Source organism: Gobius niger (genome assembly GCF_951799975.1).
Source record: "Gobius niger genome assembly, chromosome: 1".
Taxonomy (NCBI): Eukaryota; Metazoa; Chordata; class Actinopteri; order Gobiiformes; family Gobiidae; genus Gobius; species Gobius niger.
The window spans coordinates 20,820,763-20,835,891 of record NC_136852.1 but is presented as its reverse complement, the minus strand read 5'-3'; the positions used below and the strand labels follow the sequence as shown (position 1 = coordinate 20,835,891).

General features: G+C 44.2%; 1 protein-coding gene across 1 annotated transcript in view; it reads right to left on the bottom strand.

The window, feature by feature from the left end:
• cntn5 (contactin 5) overlaps nt 1-15,129 on the bottom strand; it is an 85,918-nt gene that overhangs the window by 12,215 nt on the left and 58,574 nt on the right. Inside the window, 6 exon segments of the mRNA XM_079553441.1 lie at nt 7,857-7,927; nt 8,531-8,680; nt 10,209-10,367; nt 11,663-11,783; nt 12,547-12,734; nt 13,316-13,443. Of these exon segments, the coding sequence (XP_079409567.1) occupies nt 7,857-7,927; nt 8,531-8,680; nt 10,209-10,367; nt 11,663-11,783; nt 12,547-12,734; nt 13,316-13,443 (817 nt within the window).

The window sequence follows — 15,129 nt, the reverse complement described above, 5'->3', positions numbered from 1 at the left end:
CCCATCAACCAGTGCTCCTCCTGTGACCAAAACAGTGAAGATGGCGGCTGCGACACAACGATCTTTCACCAAAGAAAAAAAAAGAGTGGTGCGCACTGAATGGGTGCTGCTGCCGGATGCTCTCTCATCGAATGCAATTTCTCCATCTGTGAGATCAATAAAGCACCATCTTATCTTATCTTATCTTATCTTATAATACATTAGATTGAGGTCGTGAGCTTGATCCTGGGGCAAAGCATAATTTCTCTACAGGTCAACTCTTTGAACTAAGACTTCCTTCCATCAGCCAAAGACACACTGAATCAGTGATAGTCTAAATGCCAAGTCCATGTCGTGTTTAAGCTCAAAACGAGAGGCCAATGAATACAGAGTCTTCCTCAAACACCAATAACAAATTGGCTAGTTAAGTCTGAAAACATTTATGGCTATGGGAATTTAAATGGTGGCGTGAGAGTGTGTATTAAGTCTATAAAGTGAGCTACGTCTTGTGGGTGAAAGCGAAGGCCTGCTGGGCTCTCAGTACGGCTGGCTGACTGTGGGGGCATTACTAATGGTCCTCCCAGTGGCTCCAGGAGAAGAAGCTGTCTCTCTCCATCGACTATAATGAGACGGCTGAATGAAGCTGCTGAGAGTGTTTAGTCATTCATCCTGCTTAATAACCCTGCCTACTATGGCCGTCCGGACCGCTGACAACTCGCCACAGATGATTGGAGAGGCAGAGCAGCTAGAACTGAGCGTGCACGCACACTGCTGCCAAAAAAGGCTAACATTCCTGCTCCATCTACTCTAATATCCATCGTCATTGATCACTGTCGGGAGTCCTCAAATGTTTCCAAACACATTTTAAGAGTAAGAAAAATAAGAGTCAATACTGAATGGCAAAGACACTTTATCAATGTCCCCTTATAGCGTAAAACTGTGCAATGAGTTTTTTTTTTCTTTTTCCGGAAATACACAGTTATCTAAATTGTACATATGTAGAATTATTAGTATAATCTATAGGATAGATAGAGAAAACCCTAATCTAATGTGTTTTTGCATTGACATTAATGATTCTTACAGAAAGTGTCATGCCAAAGGTTTCATGGCTAACCAGACTCCAATTATTTTTTTGGTGCACTTGTATTGGGCCATTGAACCAGCATAGTGTCCTATAAGGATGTTGTGAGTGTGTAATATTAGCTGTGCTAATGGCACTCCTGGGTTATAAATAGGGAATAGTTTACCACCAAACACAGCCCATCTGGAGTGGACATTATCTCCCATAATGCACCACTGAGGTGCTCTTCCGCTCATATGAAGGTTATCCTCCCAGTGGCAGTTGGGCTTCCATACTTAATAACTACAAGAATAACCGTCAGTGCGCAGCACATCTGTTCACTGTTCCCCTGTTAATATACCCTCATCTCAATTACAAATTCTCACTTTTATGTATGTGACACAGTGCAGGCTGTGGCCTGAGTCTGGCCCAGTGCCAAGCTGTCTAACAATTCCTATAATAACATCTTCACTTGGACTGAACCGACTCCCTTCTGATTCACTGTTAACACTCTGAACTTCAAGGTGAACCACCATCGCTAAGTCACTCTAGTGGGACTGCATTTAATATTCAGTACATCTCAATCACTCCCCTGACCAATGCTGTTCTGTGCAGTACAAGCCTGGCTTGCTTTCATCTGGCTACATCTTTACACTTTATTTCTGTGCCCAAGTTGTGCCATCTAAATCCTTGACCCTTACCTTGAAAAGTTAAACAAATTTGCAACAGAATAAGAAAGAACTGTTTAATATGTTACTAGCTGTAATCTTGTCCTGATCTGCTCTGGTCTCAATTCAGTTTCATGATCTTGATTTTCCAAACTTTGTATTTTGCTTTTTGCTATAGTATCATTTCAAATCCAAGCACTTCAACAATAAAAAGAGTCATTTAAAAAAGAACGCATTGCTGTTACCACTTTAATTTCCTCCGGGATGTGTTCTACCATTTGTCTTGTGTCAGACTAGTCGTTTATTTGTAGTAATTCAACCTTTGTTTTGAAGGAAATGATTCTATCTCTTTGAACTGAAGCAGCTCAATTCACTCTCGATTGCTTTACACAATACACGGACGCTCCATGTGCCAGATGGGTCTGAGACGCTTCTCTCCAGTGCACCAGGGTCACACTGTCCTCACAATGGTCCTCACCTGAGCCTCTAAAAATCCAAACACCATCTCCTCAAGTGCAGCAGAGCAAGCAAGACAGCGACCTCCACCCCTGCGTCATCCCACTGCTTATAACGTGCGTCTCTAATGCTGTGCTTATCACAAGGGTCAGCGCTTCCCAGGTCAGCGCTGCATCTCACACCTGGGTGGTTTAACCCAGTCGGTGTCTGCTGGTGCTACGTTGATTTATGAATGCCTTCTGAGCCTGAACTATTATATTCATTTTGAGTCGTTTCATGTGCGTGATGGTTACCTACTGACTACAACCCGTCCATGACACCTAACACTTTATTAATACATCATGAATATTTTAAAATCACGCATAGAGCACAAACTAACAATGAGCGACTAGCCAGTGCTATTAATAAATGTCTAGACTGATTTTGAGTGTTTTTTTTTTTGTGCTGATGCAGAATGTGTACACAAGTGTATGGCATGGCAAAGCAGACCACAAATACTTCAAGTCTCCACAAGGGTTCAAAGGATATGAACAAAGCATTAATATCAACGCTCCCCTGCTGTTCTGTCCTAACACACATTACACAGTATTTGACGCCGACTGTCTCCTGCTGTGAGCTCCGAGGGTGCACGCTTCATAAAGACCATAATTATTACATGAGAGGCACAAATATATATACAGGGAGCTTGTCAGACTCAATAGTGGCATCCGCGGCCAGACAACAAAACAGATATAATGAAAGGAACCTTATGTGGCCCTTTCCCCCATTAAGATTCTTTCAGAACCCACTTGAGCGCCACAAAATACATTTCTTGCTGGCTTAGGGAATAGGATGACAACTAAAAAACACGCCTCGATCCAGTGAAGCAAAACACCAGCTATTAAGATAACCTCTAGTGACTTTAGCTACCAATCATCTACGCTTTATCCCCCTTAATAACGGGTGACAAGAAATCTCAAGCATCAAGAGGAGTTTTCTTAATAAATGACACTTCTACAAGATAGATAATGAACCTATATACTGAGGATTCGACACAAAGACAGTTGAACTCAAGGGTAATAAGAAAGTGTCAGATTGCGAGCTTGATTTTGCATGTTTTTTTGGACAGGACAGTACCAGGTGAAAGGGGCCGAAGAGCGGGGAGAGACACTCTGTTAAACTCAACATCTTGCAGAAATTCCACATGAGATTAAGCACGCAGGACAGTATTGAAATAAATGAATACATGAGGAGCGTTTTCTGAAATCCTTGTGGAGGTGCTCTGACTTATTTGAAATGATGCAGTGCAGCAAATATTTACTTCCTCTCCAGTACGCTTCAGAGGTGAATTCTGATTACCTTTGTATTATGAAGTATGTGACGCCAATGCAGGATTTTATTGAGTACACAGTTAAAGAGTCAACTAAATACCTTGGCTTTTTGATGCTTCTGTGTACAATCTGCATAACACACACTAGTGTGAATTTCTGCTTTTGAATGATAAAGTGGCATCTCGTTAGCATGCAAAATATATACCCACCATTAAATTAGCATATTGCATATTTTAAAGAGAAAAGATCCAAGTTGGTCATTTTATACTCACTACTGCCACCTCGGGTCTTACGTGTAACTGCAGCTTCTATATTAAGCTTGTGCGTGACGGCACTTCGGACCCAAAGTTACAACGTTTTGAGTGACAGTGCAGGATTTTAGAGGCAGCTGTGGTGAACAGGTCTGGTCTCATTCTACACATTAGGACATGGCTGGAACATATAGGGGGATGCAAATAGTAATAGTAAAACAGTGATTACAACATTGACTAATCTACAATACTTTAATAAATTCTGTTTACTCCTGCAACTTCATCTTCTATATATATGAATCTGTTTATTGATACACACTATTCAATTAACCATGTGTTACTCTTTTTGATATTTGCCTTTGTAGAACTAAACAGTCACTGTGCACTTTATAAAAGCCAGAGACTGCGCAAACGTGGAGCGGTCAGTGCGGAATGAACAGTCTTGACTGAGCTTGTTGCTATGGCGCCGGCCCTAACTGGCAGCTAGTTGCGTTGGCTCTGTTACCTCTCTTACACTTTTTGCTTTTATCTTTATTTATAGACGTGTTTTTTTTTTTTTTTTTTTTTTTTTAAATTTCATCAAGTAGACTAGACATTGTGCATTTGTGCACAGGGGAAGCTGTTTTTTTGTTGCACTTTCCCTTTTATTTGCAATGTCTTCAGCATTTTTGGGATCTGCATCTTTTTGTTGTTCTCGTTGCCACGGTGACACACACAGTCCTCTTGTTTATTCACGGGAGCAGCTTCTCGGACTCAAGGACTCACCTCTCATGCATGTGGAGAGGCCGGTGATCCCCGCCGAGATACGCAGAAAACGCAGAGGCTGCAGAGGTGGACGCAAGAGGAGAAGATGGCTACCCTCCGTCATCCTGGGTAATGTGCGCTCCATCGTGAACAAGACCGAGGAGCTGGCCGCACTGACCCGACATCAGAGGGCTTATCGGGAGTGCGGACTGATGTGCTTTACGGAGACGTGGCTGAACGGGAATATACCGGACTCTGTGGTTTCCCTGGACGGATTTAAACTCGCGCGCGCAGACCGGTGTGTGGAGGGGAGCGGGAAGAAGAAAGGCGGGGGAGTGGCTGTGTTTGTGAATGAGAGATGGTGCCACCCCGGACACGTGCACGTGAAAGAACAGATATGCACCCGGGACCTGGAGATGATCGTCGTCAGCATGAGGCCTAGGTATCTACCGAGGGAGTTTTCACACATGGTGGTGTTGTGCTTGTATATCCCCCCCTCGGCCGACGCCGCCGCAGCCTGTGAGCGCATCCACAGTACCGTGACCCAGACCCAGATGCGTCACCCCCGCGCCCTGCTGCTCATCACCGGTGACTTTAATCACGCCTCTCTTTCCGCCACTATCCCCACACTCACGCAGTATGTTAAGTGCCACACAAGGAACAATAAGACCCTGGACCTTCTGTATGCTAACGTGAAGGGCGCTTACACCTCTGCCCCCCTCCCCCCGCTCGGACGCTCAGACCACAATCTCGTCCTACTGCGGCCGGATTACACACCCAAGGTGCGAAGAGAGCCAGCACAGAAGAGGTCTGTGAAAGTGTGGAGTGAAGAGGCTGAAGAGAGACTTAGGGACTGTTTCCAGACCACAGACTGGAACATGATCTGCAGCTCTCATGGAGATGACATCGACAGCCTGACCCACTGCATCACAGACTACATCAACTTCTGTGTGGAAAACACTGTACCAACCCGGAAGGTACGGTGTTTCTCCAACAACCACCCCTGGGTGACCCCTGAACTTAAAGCCCTCCTGAACCAAAAGAAAAGGGCTTTCAACTCAGGGGACAGAGAGGAGCAGAGGAGAGTCCAACACGAACTCCAGTGGAGGATCAGGAAGGCCAAGAAGGACTATGGCGAGAAGCTGGAGCAGAAGCTGGCGCAGGGCAACGCACGGGACGTGTGGAGGGGACTGAAGAACATCTCCGGTTTTGGACAGAGTGCCAGAGGGACAGCTGATGGAGACCAGCGCGGGGCGGATGAATTCAACCAACATTTCAACCGGTTTGATTCTCCCCCCACTCCCTCCTCTTCACGCGTCTCCAGCACAGTGGACACTGCCCCCCTCCCCCGACCACCTTCACCTGCCTCCAGCCCCCCTGCACCCACGTCTCCAGCCCCCATCATACGGACTTCCTCTAGCACCTGCCCCACCCCCGGCAGTCCACCCCCACACCGGTCCCCCCCTCACTCCCCCCTCTCCATCACACCGGACCAGGTGAGGAGGGAGCTGAGGCGACTGAAGCGGGGGAAAGCTGCAGGACCAGATGGCATCAGTCCCAGGCTGCTGAGGACCTGCGCAGACCAGCTCTCCGAGGTCCTCTGCCACATCTACAACCTGAGCCTCAGCCTGGAGAAGGTCCCCGTCCTGTGGAAGACCTCCTGTCTGATTCCAGTTCCTAAAACAGCGCACGCCAGGGAACCGGCCCACTACAGACCAGTCGCCCTGACCTCCCACCTGATGAAGACGATGGAGCGGCTCATCCTCACCCACCTCCGCTCTGTGGTAAGCCCCACCCTTGACCCGCTGCAGTTTGCTTACAGACCCAACATCGGAGTGGAGGACGCTGTCATCTACCTGTCGGAGCGGGCGCTCACGCACCTGGAGCACGCCGGGAACGCTGTGAGGGTCATGTTCTTTGACTTCTCCAGTGCCTTCAACACCATCAGGCCGGCGCTGCTGCGGGGGAAGCTGGAGGACGCGGGAGTGGATGAACATCTCACCGCATGGACCATCGACTACCTCACGGACCGACCACAGTATGTGCGGCTGCGCAGCTGTGAGTCTGAGGTGGTCGTCTGCAGCACCGGGGCCCCTCAGGGCACCGTCCTCTCACCGTTTCTCTTCACCATCTATACATCGGACTTCACATACAACACGGACAGTTGTCATCTCCAGAAGTTCTCCGACGACTCCGCCATCGTGGGCTGTGTGTCTAAGGGGAACGACCTGGAGTACCGGTCAGTCATCATAGACTTTGTGGACTGGTGTGAGCGCAACCACCTGTGCTTGAACATCAGTAAGACGAAGGAGATGGTGATCGACTTCACGAGGAAGCCACTGCCGTACACACCGCTGAACATCCAGGGGGAGGACATTGAGGAGGTGGACAGTTTCAAGTACCTGGGTGTTCACCTCAACAATAAACTGGACTGGTCCCACAACACCAACGCCCTGTACAAGAAGGGCCAAAGTCGCCTTCACCTTCTGAGGAGACTGAGGTCGTTCGGAGTGAGCAGGCCTCTGCTCAGGACTTTTTATGACTCTGTGGTGGCCTCTGCTCTCCACTACGCTGCAATGTGCTGGGCCCCGGGCAGCACAGAGCGGGACAAGAACAGACTGAACAAGCTGGTCAGGAGGGCCAGCTCCGTCCTGGGCTGCACCCTGGACTCTGTGGAGGAGGTGAGGGACAGGAGGGTGTTAGCCAAGCTCACCTCCATCATGGACAACACCTCCCACCCACTGCACGGGACTGTAGAAGAGCTGTGCAGCTCTCTCAGTGGCAGACTGAGACACCCTCAGTGCAGGACGGAGCGCTACCGCAAAGCCTTCATCCCCACTGCTGTCAGACTGTACAATAAGACTGTGAAGTAACGCCGACTGTAACAAGTGAATTTCTCCTTTGTGAGATGAATAAAGGTTTATCTTATCTTATCTCTTATCTTTTCAAACACTCTCACTTTCTCCTTTGAGCATAATGCCAACTCGTTCAAATCTGTTGAGACGAGGCAAGGGGGATATGTGCATGCAAGGCCACACGTCTTTTACATAATACTGGATACAGTGGACGTACATATCACCAAGCTTTGCAACACTTTTGAACAAGTTTTACGTTTGAACGAGTGGGCATTGTGTTTGAACAAAGGAGTGCGAACGTTTAAAAGAGAAGCAGTCAAGATCGTTTAGTCCACACTGGCAGTTCCAATTTCCGTAAGAGAGGGCTCAAAGACGCGCTGACGTTATTATTTTACACTCAGAAATTCTCATTTATGTATGCGCCTATATCAGCGCTGTAAACCACGAACCCACTTTCAAAGTCCAACATTAAAAGTGTCAAAAAACCTGTTGTTGTGACCTTTGTGAAGTCAGATTGACGGTGCGTGCCTTACCTCCCAGGAGATGACAAGCTCATGCCGGCGGCCGTTCCCTCCACTCACATTGGCCGGTGCCACTGATGGGACTGTGTGAAATACAAAGGTCAACAATGCATCACTGACTTTAAGACACCAAACTTTTCTTCTTTCAAACATGGGCTGAAAAACTTGTGATCGTTGTTAACTGTTGTAAGTGACAACATTGGACCGATTTCACCCTAAATTACGCAATATTAATACAGCTTGTTGGGGAATCTCAAAGTTGTATCTTGCACATTACTGAGTGTGTCTTGAAAGATAGATCACCCCATCAGCATGTGGTTACAGTAATTAGTCTATTAATCATGCTGAGACGATAGTACAGATTAAATAAGCCACATCCAAATGACCACTGACCTTTGTAATTATTTCATTTTGTCAATGAGGAATGAGCAGCCAGTGAGGCACACTGTCTCAGTCAGTCTTTGCTCACCATAAATAGTCTTAATCTATGAATTTCTCCCAGGACTTGATCTACACTGGTGGCTTATCTCATTACACATCTTCATTTTACTATTGCAATTTTTTATCGCTCAAATACAAACAGGTTCCCATTATGTTGTAAATTGTAAGCGACACAATTATATCTGTCGTGAACAAGTCTGGTCCGAATCTAATGAATAACAATAAGTAAAGCCTGTGGTGATTACCTGCTTCTTTCGTCCGCACAGCTCTGGAGGGTGCGCTGGGGTCTCCGGTCCCAATGGCGTTGCTGGCAACAACCCTGAACTCGTATTCCACCCAGGGGTTAAGCTGCACGGCTACGGCTGACTCCAGGTCTCCCGTGACTGGCTCTGGCTCTGTACACGGGAGAAACGGGACCCACTTCAGCTCTGTCCGTGTGGATGGTGTGTGAGTAGTTTCCACTCACACCGAGGTCACCTGGCCTCAATGTAAAGGCTGATTTATGCCTCTGCGTCAGGGGTACATCATGGCCTACAGCAACTACATGTGTGGGCTCAAGGGTGGCGGCACAAGGTACAGACTGGGTGGGTGAAGGGCATCTGAGCCAGGCTGTAAGTACACGTCATGATTTGGGCCAACTAATGAAGAATTTTTAAAAAGCGGAAAAAAATCCCTACCTCTCCATCAATATCTTTTTAAAAACACTGGAAAACATTTGTCTTTGTTATGTTCTTTACAACCACAAATCCCTTTCTCCAATTTACTGTAACTTGGCTGTTTACTTTTTATTGAGCAGATGGTGGGGGTACAAAGATCCTCAGAAAACTAGTGTGTGATGTCTGTAAAAAGCTTTTCAGACGCTTCAAAAACATTTGAATCCATTACCACAAATTTGATTCAGTAATTGCACAAAACAAATCTTTCAATTCATTCTCACAGTACAGACAAAAGACCCACAGTCGTGAGTAATTAGAAAATAAGCCGTGTGGCTAAAATTGAAACACTAAAGACCAATAGAGCCACTTTAGCCTCTGTGAAATGTGTTTACTGTCACTATAATCGTTATTGGCTTATGTCACGCATATTACTGTACCAAATACATCAAGGTCCTCTTATGTAAACTACAGCCACTTTAGATAGAGAATGCATTTAAATAATACTGAAAGCCGTGCACTTAGAGAACACAAGCAGCTCTACAAACATGAGCAGATAAATGTGTTTGAAGAAGTAAGGCTCAAAGCCCTTTCAGCTAGCTTTACAGCCCTGCAGTATCTTCTCTGACAAATATATCAAAGGGTCTTAATTGCACACTATCAGAATATCTCGCTTCTTGCTAGACAGATGTTATAATAGATAGATAGAGATAAATGTATGGATATAAATATGGATGAGTTACTATTACGCAATATCGTCAAGCAGAAGGTCAGTGATGTTTAATAGCTTATACATACCTCAAACTAAATAAACTAACTCCAAGTGGGATGCTAATTTTAATTTAATACACAAAAGTTAGTACTGCACCTCAATAAGAAGTACATAAAAATTGCCAAAAACTTTGACTGTGAACAGCTTTAGTACAGAAGGTGGCACCTTCAGGCATCTTGAAATTGCACCCGAGGATGAACCAGATTTGTGCTTCCAAGGTCATGACATTGTCCCAAATTGCTCTTAAAGGTATAGTAATCTTTGTTATATGTAAAGTTCTGATTTTGTAGAAAGTAACATAAACATTTCTAAAAAAAAAAATCTGGCATTTAGCAAATAGAAATAATTTTGAATATTCCAATTAACCTATAAAAGGAAAAGTTAATTGAGGTTTCATGTCAGACACTAAGAAAACAAATGCATACGTGTCTTTTTATATCGTGTATGTAAACATCTGGTTCCCACTGCAGAGTTTGCACTTGGCTTGTTATTGATTACCTGTTTTGACGGTTTGCCAGCCTAACGAAAAGGGGCTGCGTGCTTGGATGTTATAGGTGCTGATGGGGCTGTGATTGTCTAAACCACGAGTCCAGGATAGTGTGGCTGTGGTGTCGGTGATCTCCTCCACTATGACTACACCAGGGGGACCGGGCGGACCTGTGTACAGAGAAGACAGCCAAGACATGGACCTGTAATTACAAGATTTAAATAACCTCGATTCAGGTTCTGTAAAAGCACAAAAAGGCTCGTTGAGTGTAGGTCCAAATTGCACCCTAATAGACACGCTAATGAATGCAACCGTGCGATCATTAGGTGGAACGTGTGCTACTGTACGCTCACAGTGATGACAACTCCCCTGTTGTTGTTTTGCCCAATTGACAAGACCTGCTATATTCAACCAGCTTGTGGCCATTGATTCTCGCTGATTAAAGGATAATATTAAGACTTTGTTTTATTGGGAGGGGGGATCTGGAGGCAGTCTGCCGGTTTTTGCTGAGCATGACTCGAGCTGGTTGTTGCCGTGTTTTTGTACAACTCAACATATGTTTACCTCTTTACTCAGAAGTAAATCCAATCTGCAACTCCAGCAAATGTCTAAGGACTCGGGGGAGAACAGCTGTAAATGAAAGTCTGGCAGGTGGTGTGTTCAATGAAAACGAATGTAACAGGCTGCCAAATAGTGGCCATTCAAAGAGTCCAAGGTATTAGCATTTAATATGGTGTAGCAGTGCCATCTCTCTAAAGGGTGCTTTGTGGTAATGTCAAAAATCCCCATCTGGACATTTATGCCACTGGGAGGGGCATGCCCTTTATGCCACCAATATGAAAACACACAACAAGGAGAAAAAGGTGCAAGAAATATTTTTTATTCATTACCATAAAAGCATCACATCAAGGCATCGCTCTCAGTTCACTTGTATTGTTTATGTACAAAAACTGTGTTGGAAATCAAATGGTCATGACAGCCAAAATCGAGATTTTATAATGAAACTCTGCTATGAGGAGATTAAAGGGTCCCGAAGCTACATGGGCAGTAATTGCTAAATGTAATTTTCAGCTTGAACAGATATGGCTGATCTTTTGTCTTATCAAACTTGTTCATGCATGCACACAGACTGTCTGTGGGCTACACTTCCAGTGACCACAGAATAGTCCGGCTTGGTTAAAAAGGACCAGGAGCACACTCTGACTGATGTGCAAACCTAGCATCAGCCTCTAATTGGAGCCGTGTGCTGTATAACAAAAAAAACAAAAAACATGTGCATTTCTCCAGCTGAACAAAGACACTTGAGTGAACTGTTGCACAGCAGTGTTGATTCCCAATGGAGTAAAACCCTCCACAAACAAATGCACTACAAGAATGCATTATGTTCCAGGGCAGTGGTTCAGTTCAAGGGGACATTGAATCAGTGACTGTGTGAAAACAGTGGTACACTGATGAATACACTCACCACGCACAAGAAGTTCGGCCTCGGCAAACACACTATCAGCACTAGTCTGGGCCCGGCACCCATATTTCCCGGCATGTTTCAGCAGAATACTCCTAATCATCAGGTCCACAGTGGAGGTCTGCTGCAGTACGAACAGAGAAGATAAAAAAGTTGGGTCTTAGAAGCGCCTAAATGTGCTCGACAAGAAAAGTGTTATTCCCTTAAATGTCTAAGTGGTTTATGTGGCTCGAGACGCTACTGTTTAATTCAGGTGCAGTTTTCCGCTACAGTCTTCAGCTATCTGTATTTTCCCTGAAATGAGAAAAGCCTAAGGCAAGACTGAGAATAATTCAAGGTCTACGGGCAGCTGTTTAGCACAAAACCTGATTAAAATTGCAAACCATGCATCAGCTTAGAATCGTCCCTAAAGAATTGCCACAGCAAATTGTCTCTTGCTAAAGCACCATGAGTGGACTAGGATATACAAGGACCAAAGGGAATTCCATAAGTGATACTTCAGAGCGAGATTTTGACTAAAACCAATAACTGTCATTCATTTTGAACCAATACAAAAGTACAGTGTTGCTGTTGTACACTAATCAGGATAGAATTCATACATTTTAACAATCATTATTTCTATTTCATGGCTCAAGTAGAGATTTCTCAGAGAATGATTTAAGTTATTTTCTTATTATCTTCAATAATAAGTGCTAACTAATTTCTCAGTATAATTGTATGAAATTGTCAACTCAATAATTACCACATTATGCATGCAACATGCGATTACATGAATAATGCATTTTTGAGCTTAACCTGAAAGTAACAAGTGAAAGTCTTTCTTTTTCTGTGATATTCTTATGAATGACAAGCAGCTGCAAATTTATTCGAGAGAAAAGTGCTCTTACTTGCGCTCTGACTGTCTGGATGTATTCAAAGTGGCCACCGTCCTGATGGAAGTTAATGGGCCTTTGGTTGAACAACCACTGGAACGCCACATCCAGGGAGGTGTCATGTGTGGCCTTGCAGCTGAGCACCACGCTCTCCCCCACAGTCACCTCCACTCTGCTGGGGTTTAGCTCCACGCGCATGGCCTCTGCAAGCACAAAGCTGCTGCACTGTCACCCCAGGCTAACCGAACACACTCATTTCAGGCTTTTGGAACCCATAACACTGTCCAGCTAAGCAGCCCACTCCTGATTACGAACCTTGCTCACAGTCCCAACAGGTGAATCTAAAAGTGGCCAAGTTGAATGTCATGTCAAAGTTGATAATTGTACACACTTCTATGCATGTGACAAATTTAGACCCATTATTTGGCATTCATTATGGGCAGGAAATAGATATTCAACTATAAACATGTTTTTTACTGTGACAATAAACAAATAAAATCTCTATCCTAAATCCCACCCTGCCTGCACTCACCACCTTCGCCAAACAAATCTTGTGTTTTCACTCGACACTAGAATTGTTATCTGCACCTTTTCGCTGTTAAAGTTTGTCCTTGTAATATGATTCTTGAATGTGAGGGCCTTTGTGCACGGTTGAGTAAGCACAATAAATTTCCTGGCGCCCGAGCAAAAAGGTGGGGGGTAAAAATGACATTGGGGACTATTTACTGGTGGGCTGACTTGTGCTAATTTGGCAGAAAATAAAGGCCTCCGGGGCATCACTTACCTTTTACCCACAACATGGCCGTCATCTCCGCTGAGCCCAACTGGTTCTCTGCCCGGCACACGTAGTTGCCCTCATCCGCTCGGCTGGAGTTAACAATCCTTAGAGTGTTGTTCCGCAACAACATAATCCTGAAGAAAAGACAGTGGAATCAATACTGCTATGAAGCACATGCACAGAGTAACAGGACGCTAGACGTACGATCCAGAGGGGGGACCAATGTTACCTAACAAGTTGTAAATGAAAAAAAAAAGGAATTGGAGAATACAGAATATATACAATATCCCCCCAATCATTATGCTTAAAGACACAGAATATACATTTCAGAGCAGGTTTGTGGATATATCTACTACTACACTATAAACTACATAGAACACATATGGAGGCATAGAATATACACTTGAACACTTGAGCAACTGCATATTTTTGACCGGTAAAATGGTCATTTTGATTCAATTGTGTTGAATCCTTTACACAAACTTGCTTACATTCATTTTTCATGGCTAACCCTGAAATGCCGGTGTATTCAATACGAGCGATCGCTGTTATTGTTTACTTCCGCAATTTTCGCCGGATGTTTTGGTGAATGGTAGGCAACAGCTGATGCATCCAGGCCTCTAACTCGGTTTTATAAAATGATAGATCTGTTACAGCGCAAGAGAAGCAATGTACTGTTTATGGACATTGTTTTTGCTGATTATAGGATTTTAATAAAATGTTTATCAAATATGAAAATGTAAAATGCCTACCACGGCCAACGGATGTGACGACATCGCGATCGCTCGTATTGATTTGAATATTGCATGCGGACAAACAACACAATTTGTATAAGAGAACACACGCCTCTAAAAGAAACAGCACAAGTGACAAAAGCATCTTAACAGTCGGCTGTCCATGGGGACACAGGTGTTATAGACAGGAACATAAAGAATGGCACGGATAAACACTGCAAGTGAAAAAGCTCCTTATTCAGCCTGTAATGATGAACCTTAACCTGTTACTTGCCGTCAGGGTTAGGGATGGGAAGTGTGATATAAGTTGTGTTTCACTCACACAGATCTTACACCTAATTTTAGAAACTAGAAGGAATTGGCTTTCAAATGAGGTATCACAGGGGCATTATAGGCTGTAAGCTCTCCTGTCAATAGGCTTTGAGATTTGGATACCGGTAATTTGAGAAAATAATTCTAACGCTAAAGATAGCAGGTATCACTGTTATATTTTTACAATACGTACTATTCGGTTTATCAATAAGACCTACAAATAAAGAGCTTCAAATCAAATGTCATTTCCCAGTAGATTTATAAAATAAATAACGATAATAATAAAAAATAATAAAAAATCTGTCAATATTGTTTATAAATGCTAAACAAATAAAACTTGATTGATTGGTTGATATGTTATGGAAATCAGTGTCAGTCTGAAAATATTCACAATGACATGCATGAGGCGGTCCCCATCCTTTAATTTAATCCCTATTTAAAGACTGAACTCTTTTATCTTTGGTGAAATGATGAAATTGTCAAAAAATGAACTCATAAAGCCATGACCATATTGTACGACAGACCAACCACAGAGCATCTGCTGCCTGGAGACAGGCTTCAAATTAGGGGCAAATGCACAAGTCACAAGGACACTGAGGCAGGACAGAATGGATGATGTTGGCAACAATACATCGAATGCAAATTCTTTCAGACTCATAATTGTATAAAAAATTGGAGCAGCACGGCATCACAAGCTTTAACCACTCTCATCCCCATCAAAGGTGACATCAAAGTCAACGGAGATTTGAATAGAGCAAGAATGTGTCAGTCAAA